General features: G+C 41.0%; 4 protein-coding genes across 4 annotated transcripts; 2 read left to right on the top strand and 2 right to left on the bottom strand.

Annotated features, from left to right (window-relative positions):
• Positions 1-2,290: 2,290 nt before the first annotated feature.
• On the bottom strand, positions 2,291-3,710 carry LOC117266094 (trypsin-1-like). The gene is made up of 6 exons (XM_033641046.2): positions 3,568-3,710; positions 3,317-3,467; positions 2,966-3,216; positions 2,723-2,859; positions 2,520-2,621; positions 2,291-2,435 (listed from the first exon to the last, which is right to left on the bottom strand). The coding sequence occupies exons 1-6, from the start codon at positions 3,605-3,607 to the stop codon at positions 2,388-2,390; spliced, it is 729 nt and encodes a 242-aa protein (XP_033496937.1). The 5' UTR covers positions 3,608-3,710; the 3' UTR covers positions 2,291-2,387.
• A 1,821-nt stretch (positions 3,711-5,531) lies between these two features.
• Positions 5,532-7,211, top strand: LOC117265264 (trypsin-2). Its single transcript, XM_033639660.2, has 6 exons — positions 5,532-5,679; positions 6,001-6,151; positions 6,247-6,497; positions 6,593-6,729; positions 6,834-6,935; positions 7,044-7,211. The coding sequence occupies exons 1-6, from the start codon at positions 5,640-5,642 to the stop codon at positions 7,089-7,091; spliced, it is 729 nt and encodes a 242-aa protein (XP_033495551.1). The 5' UTR covers positions 5,532-5,639; the 3' UTR covers positions 7,092-7,211.
• Positions 7,212-9,338: 2,127 nt separating this feature from the next.
• Positions 9,339-10,765, bottom strand: LOC117265268 (trypsin-2-like). The gene is made up of 6 exons (XM_078171709.1): positions 10,661-10,765; positions 10,413-10,563; positions 10,067-10,317; positions 9,835-9,971; positions 9,629-9,730; positions 9,339-9,520 (listed from the first exon to the last, which is right to left on the bottom strand). The coding sequence occupies exons 1-6, from the start codon at positions 10,698-10,700 to the stop codon at positions 9,473-9,475; spliced, it is 729 nt and encodes a 242-aa protein (XP_078027835.1). The 5' UTR covers positions 10,701-10,765; the 3' UTR covers positions 9,339-9,472.
• A 1,402-nt stretch (positions 10,766-12,167) lies between these two features.
• Positions 12,168-13,582, top strand: LOC117265265 (trypsin-2). The gene is made up of 6 exons (XM_033639662.2): positions 12,168-12,271; positions 12,369-12,519; positions 12,615-12,865; positions 12,951-13,087; positions 13,192-13,293; positions 13,402-13,582. The coding sequence occupies exons 1-6, from the start codon at positions 12,232-12,234 to the stop codon at positions 13,447-13,449; spliced, it is 729 nt and encodes a 242-aa protein (XP_033495553.2). The 5' UTR covers positions 12,168-12,231; the 3' UTR covers positions 13,450-13,582.
• The last annotated feature ends 1,574 nt before the right edge of the window (positions 13,583-15,156 follow it).

Raw genomic sequence — 15,156 nt, 5'->3', positions numbered from 1 at the left:
CTATAATAAATAAAAATATTCATTGTCATATATATTTTTTTGTCAAAGCCACGGGGAGCCACTGGAGAAGAGCTAAAGAGCCACAGGTTGCCTCGATCTAGTCCAGAGGGACTGAAACATTAGTATGACAAACAAATTGTGATGCTGAGCGGGAGCAGTGAGCTGGATCTTTCTTGTACTTGAGTAAAAGTAGTTGAGTGTTACCACAAAAAATTAACTTAAAGTATCAAAATAAAAAAGGTACATTTCAGAGTACTGAACTACGGAACCCCGGAGGTCCCAAACAATGATAGCCTTTTGTACACAAGTTGGTTTTCTTGTAGGACAAGTTACAGCTTTATCCTTTTTGTTAGCACATGGTGACCTCATGTAACCCAAAGCACAGCTTTACACAACTTCAGCCTGGATATGGCTAATCAGCCACATAACTGAAAACACCTGTGTGGGTACACATGGCCTTAACTTTTTCATAATGCACTGCAATTCTTAGGTTAACTGTTTTTATAAGCAACTATACCCATCCAACAATAAATAAGGTGCCAATGGAAATAAATAAAGTAAAAAGTCCCTGAGTCTCTATTGACTATTCATTTAAGTCCAGTGGGGGTAAGTTGTGGCTGTGGGGGAAGATCATGAGCCACTTCCACTGACTAAAAAAGCAGAATACTTGTCTTTGCAATGCAATGAAATACAGGCATCAAGGTAAGGTAAGGTAAGGTAATTTATATTTCCAAGTGTCGTCCCAGCCAGCATGGGCTTACAAGACACAACAAACAACAAAAACAAGAGCAGCAACAAAAGAATATAATCCACCTCGGTGCATGTCAAACAATGTCAAACAAAGTCAAAGCAGGTAAGAACACAATCCTGCTCCTCAGACATCACTGCTGCACAACATAACTCAGGCACATCTGAGGCACCGTCTGTGTCTGCAACACATCAAACATAAAGCGCCCTCCTACACTGCTGGTGCCTTAAACACAAGCTGAGCTATAGGTGAAACACTCTGTAAACAGGTACTGAAGTCTACCTTCATGCTGCAGACATTCTAGGGAAAAGCCTCAAACTACAATCACTATGTTAAAGGACAACAGAGCAAAACGTGGATTTCATTTTCAACCTCTCCCACATCACACAGATGACACTTTCTAGTTCCCTCTGGAATTGAGAGGGAGCGTCCAGTTTCCACTGCCAGAGGCAAGATGCCACAGCTCAGCTGAGCACTGACAGACCTCTGTGCTTCGGTCAGGGTCAGATTCTGATTAATTTATTTGTCATTTTTATGCTCCACATAAAAATGAAATACTGTTTCACATACGCCACCAATCGATAAAAATGCTGGTTAAGAGTGACAAAGTACGCTTAATTTTGTTTTACACAAACCTTCTCTGAACATTTCTGTTTATAATGTTCATATAATATTGTTTAAATTTGACCAACATTACAAAATAAAAGGCAGTGCATTCGTAGCATGAATGGAAAAGCACTTGAGTACATCACCATTGTACTTTAGTATAGTACTGGAGTAAACATACTTAGTTACATTCCTCCACTAGTGGAAACATTTTACAACAAGATAACGTGATATCTTGTAGTGTATGTATAAATAAAAAGCAGAAGTAGGGAGAAAGAGAGGTGACACAGACTCATGCCAACAGCACATTACAAAGTGAATAAATATTGGAAATAAGACACAAGGCAAAAAATGACAAAACAAGTTAACATGAAAACTTATTATAGAAACACCTAATGACACAAATGTATTTTGAAAAGTGACTTAAAGATGATGTGGACTCTGCCATGCTGAGGAACTCAGGCATGTTGTTTCACAGGACAGATATAATTTAGAATACAGTTAATTTGTTTTTTCTCTCAGTCCATGTTGGGCATATAAAGCCTACTCGAGTGGAAAAAAACAAATTCATATTTTACCAGTACTGATGGTCTCACATTTATAATATTAAATGGCACCACTGTTGTGTTGGTGAAAAAAGTATTTGTTCATATGGTGATACATGAGATGGTGAAGTGATGATTAATTTAGAATATAATAAATAGTGTTTATAGGAATATATATGTGTCAGTAATATCAGCCCATGACCAGTGGATACATTTTAAATTTTTTTATTTATTTCTTTATTTACTTCCCTGTTCACTTAAGAGGAAATTCTGACCTCTGTAACCTGCTGGAAACTCCATAGATTGTCATTTATTGTGTTAATAATTGCATTAATTGGACGAATACCTTCTAATAGAAATAACACAATAATTGCACAGAAGACCCAACGAGTAATTTCAGACACTTTATTTCTTTCATTTGACTCCAGCAAAGACAAGATGCTATTCAGACAGCCAATGTGTGTCTGATGTGGAGGTTGGATGTGGAGTTAATAGCTGGCCATTGTCTCAAGCAGCCAGTCAGTCTGCACACACACCTGAAAATGAAGACAGATACAAGTAAGTTTGCCGCATTAAAGTGGGTGATGGTTATATTTTTAGTTGTTGCAGTGAAATGTTACCTTGGAGTAGACACCAGGGTGGTCCTTCTCAGCACATCCGTAGCCCCAGGACACAACACCCTGCAGCTCACCGTTGCACACGACGGGGCCACCAGAGTCACCCTGAGACAGAGAGAGAAGTATTATGTTCACAATGTTCACAGAGAAGTGAAAAAGTGGCGCCCAATCTGTAAACTCAGTGGTGGAAAATCAGAGATACACACCTGGCAGGAGTCCTTGCCGCCCTCCAGGTATCCGGCACAGAACATGGTGTAGTCAATCATGCCGGGGTAGGAGCGTTCACAATCCTCATCAGACAGGATGGGGATGTCCAGACACTGCAGCCTGTTGCTGTCAGCGGCTGCAGCAACACAACAAAAAGGAAGTGTGCAGTGGGGATGGATTGTTAGAGATAGCAGGCAACGTCTTTTCATATGTACATTTAGACACAGAGTGTTTTTACTCACTGGAGCTCATGGTGTTGCCCCAGCCGGAGACTTTGCACATGGTGCCAGCGGGAGCACAGCTGGTGGGCAGAGCCACAGGCCACACGTAACTGTTGAGGGTGGCAGGCGTGCTCAGTTTGAGGAGCATGACGTCATTCTGAAGGGTGTAGCGGCTGAAGTCGGGGTGCTCGATGACAAGGGAAGCTCTGATGAACTGCTCGGTGCCCTCGGTGTTCCTGATGTGGTGCTCTCCCAAACGCACCTCAATGCGACTGAAATAGATAAAACATGGTGGATGATAATAAATGGATTCTTGTTTTTTTTTGGTCTTGCACCAGATAAATGCACTAAAAATATCTAGAGTGTGCTTACGACTTGGAGCAGTGAGCAGCAGACACAACCCAGTTCTCGTTGACCAGGGAGCCACCACAGAAGTGGTAGCCAGAGTTCAGAGACACCTGATGGGGCTGGGAGTGAGGAGTGCACTCATACCCTCCGACGATCTTGTCGTCCTCGGTGGCAACTGAAAACAAATGTAAAACAGCCAGATAGAGTTATTAGTTTGCTGCACTATAGCAGGTATACCAAAGTGCGCCATGCATGAAGTACTCCATCATACTCACAGGCGGCTCCGATGAGCAGAACGAAGATCAGGGACTTCATGGCTGCAGTGTGATACTGTCCGCTCACCTGAATCCACTTTTTATATCTACTCCAAGCTGCCTGATTGGTCCGATAAATGCCAATCAAAAAAAAAAACTTGATACGGACTACTACCAGATGTAGGCGGTTCATTTCAGGTGAGTGACCCATAAGTCGAGGTCTCGCAGGCCTGTGGTCAAATAATAATCAATTCAATATGGCTGAAGCAGTTGGATTGTTCACACAGAGCCTTTAGTCAAGGCCGACACTGATCAGCACCAGAGCAGGCAGCCAAGATATAATCAGCAGTACATAACACTTTACCTAGAACAAGCCGAACATAATAACCAAAACTCACTGGGTGTATATTTTATAATGAAATTAATTCCATTCATTTTTATCTTTAACTCAGAGTAATTACAGTACAGAAAAAAGAAAACCATAGCCCATTGCTCATTACTAATTGCTGTTTGACAACCTATTTGATTGCTTTTTGACATTTCACAGTCACTGCTAATGACGTCTGTGTGGTTAAAAATATAACTGAGACAGTGTCGTTTAAGCACCTCTATAAATGTGAGGAAAAATCCTATCACAAATGCCACCGTTCACTAAGAAAACACTGTATGTAGTGGATTCTAAATCCCTCTAAATCCTTCTGTGGATTTTGAATCTTCAGACTGCACCTGCTCTTCTTAATCTCCCACAAATATTCATGTGATTCATGCATATTTATCACGTGAAATTGCAGCTGCTCCTCTGTAACGTCTAAACAGCTGAATGTACCTCAGGTTGACTCAAACCTCACCGAACAGCAGAGCTGCACTGAATTTTACCCCAGATATCAGGATAACTGACTGCGCGACTGTGCAGATTCTTTCTTTATTACACAGTCAGTTATAATTCTTTGTACTGATTTTAATTCTCACTCCATTTTTACTGTAACAATGTTTAAAAAACACCATCTGATTACTTTTAAGACACTCAAACGCAAAAATGCAGTCCCATTTACAATTTATTCACTCAGAAGTGTCCCTACTGGCGATTTCATACAGTAATTGTTCGAGTAAGTGATTTTGTTTCTTGGAGCTGTTTGTCTCTTCTCACTTCACTGAATCAACTCGCGTTCTATCTAAAGACATGTTGGCTGCTTTGCCAACTGTGGTTGTGAATCAGGCCATCTGCAGTGCTGTAACCATGTCCTCACAGCAACAATCCATCCATCACAAGGTTAATGATCACAAAATGATTCCTGTGCTAAACATATGTACAGATGTTATTCCACGTATAGAGTGTACTCTGCAAAACCATCACATGGAATGTTTAGATTACAGAAATGCATCATGGAAACTAGTTAATGCAGATACCAAGAGAATGTGTAGTTTTACTGAATAGTAATTTCAAGCAGTGGTTCCAAACTGGTGGATCGTGGCTCAAAAGTGGGTAGCGGATCCATTCTGGATGGCCAGCAATTGACTCGTGAATGTGTCAGCTTTGTAAAAAACACACTTTATTTCTGGCACAGAGGTGCCATTTCCTGCTATGGAGTGAGTGACCAAGAGACAGTAACTTAACATCAACAGCAAGCTAGCTCAACGACACAGCAAAACCCAAGTATGACGCTGAATATATTAAACTGCATGGACCTTGAATTAATGACCAAGAGAAATCTGGACCAGTTGGGAACCACTTATTTAACGGACATGCAGGCGTATGTCATATGAATAAGGCTTTTTCATGAAAAATGCACACATTTGCTACACTAAGTTTTTTAAATGCTTGTTTCCCCAATGTCCCTCCATTATGAATGGCATTTAACATGCTTCTTGGGAGATTTACAAGAACAATTCTCCTCCCATGCTGTATGCTTGCACTGACCACCCCACAGCCACACAATATTTGCTTTTCCAATTCCCTGAAAAACTTTTTCCAGGGTCCTGATTGGTCAAAATTAACCTCGGGGGTGTGTTCAGCAGGTAAAGATTAGCGGGTCCGTTCCATATAAACCAGGGCTCCAGGTGACATCTCTCATCGACAGGATCACACAGCAACCATGAGGTCTCTGGTCTTCGTTCTGCTCATCGGAGCTGCTTGTAAGAATGTCTTTCTGCTTGTGTTCATTATTTCTAATCACTGAATTAAAAAAATGGTCACTAGGGCGTCGGAGGCTTGGTGGATGGAGCAGGCGCCCCATGTATAAGGCTGTTGCCGCAGCGGCCCTGGTTCGAGTCCAGCCTGTGGCCCTTTCCTGCGTGTCATCCCCTCTCTCTCTCTCTCTCTCTCTCTCTCTCTCCCCCTTTCACATTTGGCTGTCCTGTCCATTAAAGGCAAAATGCCCCCAAAAATATCTTAAATAAATAATTTAAAAAAATGGTCACTTATTGCTGACTATTTGACCTCCCATGTCTTTTCAGTTGCCACAGAGGACGACAAGATCGTCGGAGGGTATGAATGCAAGCCCTACTCCCAGCCCCATCAGGTGTCTCTGAACTCTGGCTACCACTTCTGTGGTGGCTCCCTGGTCAACGAGAACTGGGTTGTGTCTGCTGCTCACTGCTACAAGTCGTACGTCACATGCCTTATTATAAAGACCAGTGTTAATCTGCTTTTAAAAGGCATCATGAAACTAAGCTGCCACTAATCCTCTGTTTCCTCTCCAGCCGTGTGGAGGTGCGTCTTGGAGAGCACAACCTCAGAGTCACCGAGGGCAAAGAGCAGTTCATCAGGTCCTCCCGTGTCATCCGCCACCCTGAGTACAGCTCCTACAACATCAACAATGACATCATGCTGATCAAGCTGAGCGAGCCCGCCACCCTCAACCAGTACGTGCAGCCTGTGGCTCTGCCCACCAGCTGTGCTCCTGCTGGCACCATGTGCAAAGTCTCTGGCTGGGGCAACACCATGAGCTCCAGTGAGTAGCACCTGAATTTAGCTAGCAGTTACACAATGTTTATGAGCAACATTTACATTTGTGTTATTCTAACCCTTTTGTTTTACACATCGTAGCTGCTGACAAGAACAAGCTGCAGTGCCTGGACATCCCCATCCTGTCCTTCGAGGACTGTGATAACTCCTACCCTGGCATGATCACTGATGCCATGTTCTGCGCTGGATACCTGGAGGGAGGCAAGGACTCTTGCCAGGTACGTTACAAGAGGACTCTACGGAGGTTCTTGCTCTAGGTCAGTCTCATTTGCAAATCCAAAACATTGGGAATTTTCTTCACATATACACTCTGTGTTCTCAGGGTGACTCTGGTGGCCCCGTCGTGTGCAACGGTGAGCTGCAGGGTGTTGTGTCCTGGGGCTACGGATGTGCTGAGAAGGACCACCCTGGTGTCTACGCCAAGGTAACCCTAAAATATCTCTTTATAATACATAATAAAGCTATTTGACAATGAAATTCCACATGCGTGACCAGTTATAATTAACCATACTCATTCTGTCTCCATTCACAGGTCTGCATCTTCAACGACTGGCTGGAGCACACCATGGCCAAGTATTAAGTCTGATCTTGCGATCACCATCGTACTGTGCTGCCTTTCTATCATTATTTGTTGTAGAGTTTTTAACAGTGGCACTGTTTTACATTTGAGTCAATAAAGTCTTACATCTTGACTTTTAAATGATGCTTGTCTCCTGTCTTCATACATCATGGTATCTTCATCACAATACTTTAAAATGCAACTTCATTTATCACACAGGTGTTCAACTGTTTCCTGCTCTTCAGGATACAGTAAAAACAAAGCAATTGGTGCTTATATTGTATCTACTATAAATAATGTGTTTTGACATCTAAAACATCACTTACTCATCACTGCATTCTTCATGATTTGGTGGGTTGGACACCATTGACTATTCACAAGCAACAGCACTGGTGTATTTTTATCTTTAAAGCAATATTGGGCAAACCTCTGGACTACCTCTGCATCCTTCTGTGAGTCAGCTCTGGTAGTTTTTAATGCAACCCGGGTTTGAACAGATCTGGTGAAAACTGCATTCTCCTGCTGTTCACCTTAGACATGGAACAATCTTAAAAAAAGATCTAAATTTAAAAAAGACGTATATCCATTGATGAACTGAAGGGCGTCATAAAGAATGTGGTGACAGAGACATGTGCTTGTTTTTCTTGTGAGGCCACTATGTTTGAATAGACGTTGCTTTATTGTGGACTTTTGTATTGTTGCATTTTAGATGTGTTTTGACTGGCTGCTACCTCGGCCAGGGCTCTCTTGTAAAATATATTTTCAATCACAACAGGACTTCCTGGTTAAATAAAGGTTAAATAAATAAAAAACAAAAACGTTTAAGTGACAAACTTGTCATAGTAAAAACATACAATGTGCTTAGTTTTAGAATTAAATCGATTTTCATTAACATAAATATGGCTGAAGCTAACTTCTTTATTAGCGATTAACCTGATAAATATTTTCACAATTAATCAATCGTTTAGTCGAGAAAACATAAAGAAATGACATGAAAAATGCTGATCACAATTTCCCAGACCTCTTTGAATTGCTTCTTTTGTCCGACCAACAGTCCCATGCCCACAGATAATGATTATTTTGCTTGATGATTAATCTGTTGATTATTTTCTCCATTGATCGATTAGTTGTTTGGTTTATAAAATGTCAGAAAATGGTGGCAAAACGTCGATCAGTGTTTACTGACGCCCAAGATGACATTCTTAAATGTCTTGTTCTGTCCACAACTCAAATATAATCAGTTATCTGTCCTAGAGAAGTAAAGAAACCTGAAAATATTTACATTTCTATCTAAGGACACGTTGACTGCTTTGCCTGTGAAAGCTACAATCAACAACTGTGGTTGTGAATCAGGCCATCTGCAGTGCTGTAACCATGTCCTCACAGCAACAATCCATCCATCACATGGTTAATAATCACAAAATGATTCCTGTGCTAAACGTACAGATGCAATTCCACGTATAGAGTGTACTCTGCAAAAATGTCACATGGAATGTTTAGATTATAGAAATGCATCATGGAAACTAGTTAATTATTTATTAATTTTAATTCATTAATATTATTTATTTATCCTTTATTTAACCAGGAAGTCCCCTTGTGATTGAAAATCTTTTTTATAAGAGAGACCAGGCCGAGGTAGCAGCCAATCAAAACACATCCAAAATGCAACAAATACAACATACATTACAAAAGTCCACAATAAAGCAATGTCTATTCAAACATAGTGGCCTCAAAAGAGAAACAAGCACATGTCTCTGTCACCACATTCTTTATGATGCCCTTGAATTCATTGATGGATATAAGTTCTTTTTTAAATTTTAGATCTTTTTGAAGATTGTTCCATGTCTAAGGTGAACAGGAGGAGAGTACAGTTTTCCCCAGATCTTTTAAAACCCAGGGTACATTAAAAAGCAACCACTTGGAGAAGCGTAGCTGGTAACTACCAGAGCTGACTCACAGAAGGATGCAGAGGTAGTCCAGAGGTTTGCCCAATATTGCTTTATAGATAAAAATATACCAGTGCTGTTGCTTGTGAATAGTCAATGGTGTCCAACCCACCAAATCATAAAGAATGCAGTGATGAGTAAGTGACGTTTTAGATGTCAAAACACAGTATTTATAGTAGATACAATATAAGCACCAATTGCTTTGTTTTTACTGTATCCTGAGGAGCAGGAAACAGTTGAACACCTGTGTGATAAATGAAGTTGCATTTTAAAGTATTGTGATGAAGATACCATGATGTATGAAGACAGGAGACAAACATCATTTAAAAGTCAAGATGTAAGACTTTATTGACTCAAATGTTAAACAGTGCCACTGCTAAAAACTCTACAACAAATACTGAAGTTAGAATAAAAGCAGAAAGGCAGCACAGTATGATGGTGATCGCAAGATCAGACTTAATACTTGGCCATGGTGCGCTCCAGCCAGTCGTTGAAGAGGCAGACCTGTGAATGGAGACAGAATGAGTATGGTTAATTATAACTGGTCACGCATGTGGAATTTCATTGTCAAATAGCTTTATTATGTATTATAAAGAGATATTTTAGGGTTACCTTGGCGTAGACACCAGGGTGGTCCTTCTCAGCACATCCGTAGCCCCAGGACACAACACCCTGCAGCTCACCGTTGCACACGACGGGGCCACCAGAGTCACCCTGAGAACACAGAGTGTATATGTGAAGAAAATTCCCAATGTTTTGGATTTGCAAATGAGACTGATCTAAAACGAAGACCCCTGCAGAGTCCTCTTGTAACGTACCTGGCAAGAGTCCTTTCCTCCCTCCAGGTATCCAGCGCAGAACATGGCATCAGTGATCATGCCAGGGTAGGAGTTATCACAGTCCTCGAAGGACAGGATGGGGATGTCCAGGCACTGCAGCTTGTTCTTGTCAGCAGCTACGATGTGTAAAACAAAAGGGTTAGAATAACACAAATGTAAATGTTGCTCATAAACATTGTGTAACTGCTAGCTAAATTCAGGTGCTACTCACTGGAGCTCATGGTGTTGCCCCAGCCAGAGACTTTGCACATGGTGCCAGCAGGAGCACAGCTGGTGGGCAGAGCCACAGGCTGCACGTACTGGTTGAGGGTGGCGGGCTCGCTCAGCTTGATCAGCATGATGTCATTGTTAATGTTGTAGGAGCTGTACTCAGGGTGGCGGATGACACGGGAGGACCTGATGAACTGCTCTTTGCCCTCAGTGACTCTGAGGTTGTGCTCTCCAAGACGCACCTCCACACGGCTGGAGAGGAAACAGAGGATTAGTGGCAGCTTAGTTTCATGATGCCTTTTAAAAGCAGATTAACACTGGTCTTTATAATAAGGCATGTGACGTACGACTTGTAGCAGTGAGCAGCAGACACAACCCAGTTCTCGTTGACCAGGGAGCCACCACAGAAGTGGTAGCCAGAGTTCAGAGACACCTGATGGGGCTGGGAGTAGGGCTTGCACTCATACCCTCCGACGATCTTGTCGTCCTCCGTGGCAACTGAAAACACACAGGAGGTCAAATAGTCAGCAATAAGTGACCATTTTTTTAATTCAATGATTAGAACTAATGAACACAAGCAGAAAGACATTCTTACAAGCAGCTCCGATGAGCAGAACAAAGACCAGAGACCTCATGGTTGCTGTGTGATCCTGTCGATGAGAGACTTCACCTGGAGCCCTGGTTTATATGGAACGGTCCCGCTAATCTTTACCTGCTGAACACACCCCCAAGGTTACTTTTGACCAATCAGGACCCTGGAAAAAGTTTTTCTGGGAATTGGAAAAGCAAATATTGTGTGGCTGTGGGGTGGTCAGTGCAAGCATATGTCACATGCAAGCATATGACATATGCCTGCATGCTCCTTTACATCAGTGGTTCCCAACTGGTCCACCCACACCCTCCAGATTTCTCTTAGTCATCAGTTTAAGGTCCATGCAGTTTAATATATTAAGCTTCATACTTGCGTTTTGCCATGTCGTTGAGCTAGTTTGCTGTTTATGTTAAGTTACTGTCTCTTGGTCACTCACTCCACAGCAGGAAACGGCACCTCTGTGCCAGAAATTTTTTTACAAACTTGACACATTCACAAGTCACTTTAAGTCCATTGAGAATGGACCAACGACAAACCAGTTTGAAACCACTACTTTCAATTACTATTCAGTAAAACTACACCTTCTCTTGGTATCTGCATTAATCGATTAATTGTTTGGTTCAGAAAATGTCTGAAAATGGTGGAAAAACGTCGATCAGTGTTTACTGAAGCCCAAAATGACGTCCTCAAATGTCTTGTTTTGTCTACAACTCAAATATAATCAGTTATCTGTCTAATAGAAGTAAAGAAACCTAAAAATTTTACATTTCTATCTAAAGACACGTTGGCTGCTTTGCCTGTGAAAGCTACAATCAACAACTGTGGTTGTGAATCAGGCCATCTGCAGTGCTGCAACCATGTCCTCACAGCAACAATCCATCCATCACAAGGTTAATGATTACAAAATGATTCCTGTGCTAAACATATGTACAGATGTTATTGCACGTATAGAGTACTCTGCAAAACCATCACATGAAATGTTTAGATTATAGAAATGCATCATGGAAACTAGTTAATGCAGATACCAAGAGAAAGTGTAGTTTTACTGAATAGTAATTGAAAGCAGTGGTTCAAAACTGGTGGGTCGTTGGTCCATTCTCAATGGACTTAAAGTGACTTGTGAATGTGTCAAGTTTGTAAAAAACACACTTTATTTAGAAATACAGTAAATGTCTGGCACAGAGGTGCTGTTTCCTGCTGTGGAGTGAGTGACCAAGAGACAGTAATTTAACATAGACAGCAAACTAGCTCAACGACATGGCAAAACGCAAGTATGAAGCTGAATATATTAAACTGCATGGACCTTGAACTAATGACCAACAGACATCTGGAGGGTGTGGGTGGACCAGTTGGGAACCACTGATGTAAATGCTTGCATGTGACATATGCTTGCACTGACCACCCCACAGCCACACAATATTTGCTTTTCCAATTCCCAGAAAAACTTTTTCCAGGGTCCTGATTGGTCAAAAGTAACCTTGGGGGTGTGTTCAGCAGGTAAAGATTAGCGGGACCGTTCCATATAAACCAGGGCTCCAGGTGAAGTCTCTCATCGACAGGATCACACAGCAACCATGAGGTCTCTGGTCTTTGTTCTGCTCATCGGAGCTGCTTGTAAGAATGTCTTTCTGCTTGTGTTCATTAGTTCTAATCATTGAATTAAAAAAATGGTCACTTATTGCTGACTATTTGACCTCCTGTGTGTTTTCAGTTGCCACGGAGGACGACAAGATCGTCGGAGGGTATGAGTGCAAGCCCTACTCCCAGCCCCATCAGGTGTCTCTGAACTCTGGCTACCACTTCTGTGGTGGCTCCCTGGTCAACGAGAACTGGGTTGTGTCTGCTGCTCACTGCTACAAGTCGTACGTCACATGCCTTATTATAAAGACCAGTGTTAATCTGCTTTTAAAAGGCATCATGAAACTAAGCTGCCACTAATCCTCTGTTTCCTCTCCAGCCGTGTGGAGGTGCGTCTTGGAGAGCACAACCTCAGAGTCACTGAGGGCAAAGAGCAGTTCATCAGGTCCTCCCGTGTCATCCGCCACCCTGAGTACAGCTCCTACAACATCAACAATGACATCATGCTGATCAAGCTGAGCGAGCCCGCCACCCTCAACCAGTACGTGCAGCCTGTGGCTCTGCCCACCAGCTGTGCTCCTGCTGGCACCATGTGCAAAGTCTCTGGCTGGGGCAACACCATGAGCTCCAGTGAGTAGCACCTGAATTTAGCTAGCAGTTACTGGGCAACATTTACATTTGTGTTATTCTAACCCTTTTGTTTTACACATCGTAGCTGCTGACAAGAACAAGCTGCAGTGCCTGGACATCCCCATCCTGTCCTTCGAGGACTGTGATAACTCCTACCCTGGCATGATCACTGATGCCATGTTCTGCGCTGGATACCTGGAGGGAGGCAAGGACTCTTGCCAGGTACGTTACAAGAGGACTCTACGGAGGTTCTTGCTCTAGGTCAGTCTCATTTGCAAATCCAAAACATTGGGAATTTTCTTCACATATACACTCTGTGTTCTCAGGGTGACTCTGGTGGCCCCGTCGTGTGCAACGGTGAGCTGCAGGGTGTTGTGTCCTGGGGCTACGGATGTGCTGAGAAGGACCACCCTGGTGTCTACGCCAAGGTAACCCTAAAATATCTCTTTATAATACATAATAAAGCTATTTGACAATGAAATTCCACATGCGTGACCAGTTATAATTAACCATACTCATTCTGTCTCCATTCACAGGTCTGCATCTTCAACGACTGGCTGGAGCGCACCATGGCCAAGTATTAAGTCTGATCTTGCGATCGCCATCGTACTGTGCTGCCTTTCTGCTATTATTCTAACTTCAGTATTGCTGTAGAGTTTTTAGCAGTGGCACTGTTTTACATTTGAGTCAATAAAGTCTTACATCTTGACTTTTAAATGATGTTTGTCTCCTGTCTTCATACATCATGGTATCTTCATCACAATATTTTAAAATGCAACTTCATTTATCACACAGGTGTTCAACTGTTTCCTGCTCCTCAGGATACAGTATAAACAAAGCAATTGGTGCTTATATTGTATCTACTATAAATACTGTATTTTGACATCCATAATTTTGAAGTGAGAAACATGTAATTGTAAAAACATGCTATACAATGTGCTTAATTTTAGAATGAAATTGATTTTCATTCAACATAAATATGGCTGCAACTAGCGATTATTTTTATTAGTGATTAATCTGACAAATGTTTTCACAATTAATCAATTGTTTAGTCCACAGAATGTCGAAAAATATATTTAAAAAATATAATAATATGCTTTATAAATAAATCCTGTGAGAGATGTCTGACTTTCATGGTTTAAAAGTCTCATATAAACTCTGAAGCAGTACCAGTTTTATCCCTTTAAATGTCCATTAATAGTACTAATTATTAGTAGTAGTTATTTTCTTAATTGATCGATTAGTTGTTTGGTTTATAAAAGGTCAGAAAATGGTGAAAAACGTCAATCAGTGTTTACTGAAGCCCAAGATGATGTCCTCAAATGTCTTGTTTTGTCCACAACTCAAATATATTCAGTTATCTGTCATAGAGAGGTAAAGAAACCTGATATTACTATATATTCACATTTTAAAAGCTGAATTTAAAACATTCTGACTTTTTTTCCCCTTACAAAAAATACTCAAACCAATTTATGGATTAGCAAATTATTTGGTGATTAATTTAATAGTTGAACACTAATTGATTAATCATTGCGGCTCTTATTTCTTTTACTCAGATTTGGGTGTTTTTTGTTGTTTTATGCTGCATTCTGATTTTCAAAATATTAATAAAGAGTAAATAATTATTTTATTTATTTTAATCAGAATAACCTAAACCCTAGTGGAATAAAATCCGCTCTGCAAGCTGCCTATTACCGTGAGAGTCACGTCAAGTTAAGCCAATATATTTATAGAGCATTCGAATTAAACAGATACACAAGTGCAACAGACAAAAATAACAGCACTGCGGTTATAGTTATGATTGTGAGAGAATATAAAGTAGCAGAAAATCATTTAATTGATAGACATCAAACGCACAGTCGGAGCTGATATAAATACAGACTGAGATGTTCTTGTTTTTTTAAATGTGACAAATGTAATCACGTTACTGTGGAAATTTGATTTGGTGGCATATTAAATGGCACAATATGCGACTGTATGTCATAAATTGAGTCAAAGTAATCAACAACATCCATTAAACTTAGTGAGTGATTATTATGGTTGTTGTTTTTTCATTTAATAGCATTTTTGGTGTCATAGAATTTTACTTTTCCCCAGTTATAATATTGAGCTGTTTAATCTATCTGCATGTGTTTGCTTGAACTGTTTCTTAAGTTAATGCATTGAGTAGTTTCTTTTTTATTCTTTAACTCATTCTTCATACTGACAATTTGGAAATACTATCCTTGTGCCATCACTTTTCATGGCCACTGAAACTGAAGAGCTGAATCACACTGACTAAAACCGAGAGA

Source organism: Epinephelus lanceolatus, chromosome 10, assembly GCF_041903045.1.
Source record: "Epinephelus lanceolatus isolate andai-2023 chromosome 10, ASM4190304v1, whole genome shotgun sequence".
NCBI lineage: Eukaryota > Metazoa > Chordata > Actinopteri > Perciformes > Serranidae > Epinephelus > Epinephelus lanceolatus.
The sequence above is the reverse complement of the archived record's forward strand: the minus strand, read 5'-3'. Positions and strand labels throughout refer to the sequence as shown.

Excerpts from the sequence above, each read along its gene's own strand:
- LOC117265264 (XM_033639660.2), top strand. The coding sequence starts at position 5,640 with ATGAGGTCTCTGGTCTTCGTTCTGCTCATCGGAGCTGCTT. Across the intron at positions 6,152-6,246 it reads GCTGCTCACTGCTACAAGTC|CCGTGTGGAGGTGCGTCTTG; the intron begins GTACGTCACATG and ends TTTCCTCTCCAG. Across the intron at positions 6,936-7,043 it reads ACCCTGGTGTCTACGCCAAG|GTCTGCATCTTCAACGACTG; the intron begins GTAACCCTAAAA and ends CTCCATTCACAG.
- LOC117265268 (XM_078171709.1), bottom strand. The coding sequence starts at position 10,700 with ATGAGGTCTCTGGTCTTTGTTCTGCTCATCGGAGCTGCTT. Across the intron at positions 10,318-10,412 it reads GCTGCTCACTGCTACAAGTC|CCGTGTGGAGGTGCGTCTTG; the intron begins GTACGTCACATG and ends TTTCCTCTCCAG. Across the intron at positions 9,972-10,066 it reads GGGCAACACCATGAGCTCCA|CTGCTGACAAGAACAAGCTG; the intron begins GTGAGTAGCACC and ends TACACATCGTAG.
- LOC117265265 (XM_033639662.2), top strand. The coding sequence starts at position 12,232 with ATGAGGTCTCTGGTCTTTGTTCTGCTCATCGGAGCTGCTT. Across the intron at positions 12,520-12,614 it reads GCTGCTCACTGCTACAAGTC|CCGTGTGGAGGTGCGTCTTG; the intron begins GTACGTCACATG and ends TTTCCTCTCCAG. Across the intron at positions 13,088-13,191 it reads GAGGCAAGGACTCTTGCCAG|GGTGACTCTGGTGGCCCCGT; the intron begins GTACGTTACAAG and ends CTGTGTTCTCAG.
- LOC117266094 (XM_033641046.2), bottom strand. The coding sequence starts at position 3,607 with ATGAAGTCCCTGATCTTCGTTCTGCTCATCGGAGCCGCCT. Across the intron at positions 3,217-3,316 it reads GCTGCTCACTGCTCCAAGTC|TCGCATTGAGGTGCGTTTGG; the intron begins GTAAGCACACTC and ends TATCTATTTCAG. Across the intron at positions 2,860-2,965 it reads GGGCAACACCATGAGCTCCA|CCGCTGACAGCAACAGGCTG; the intron begins GTGAGTAAAAAC and ends GTGTTGCTGCAG.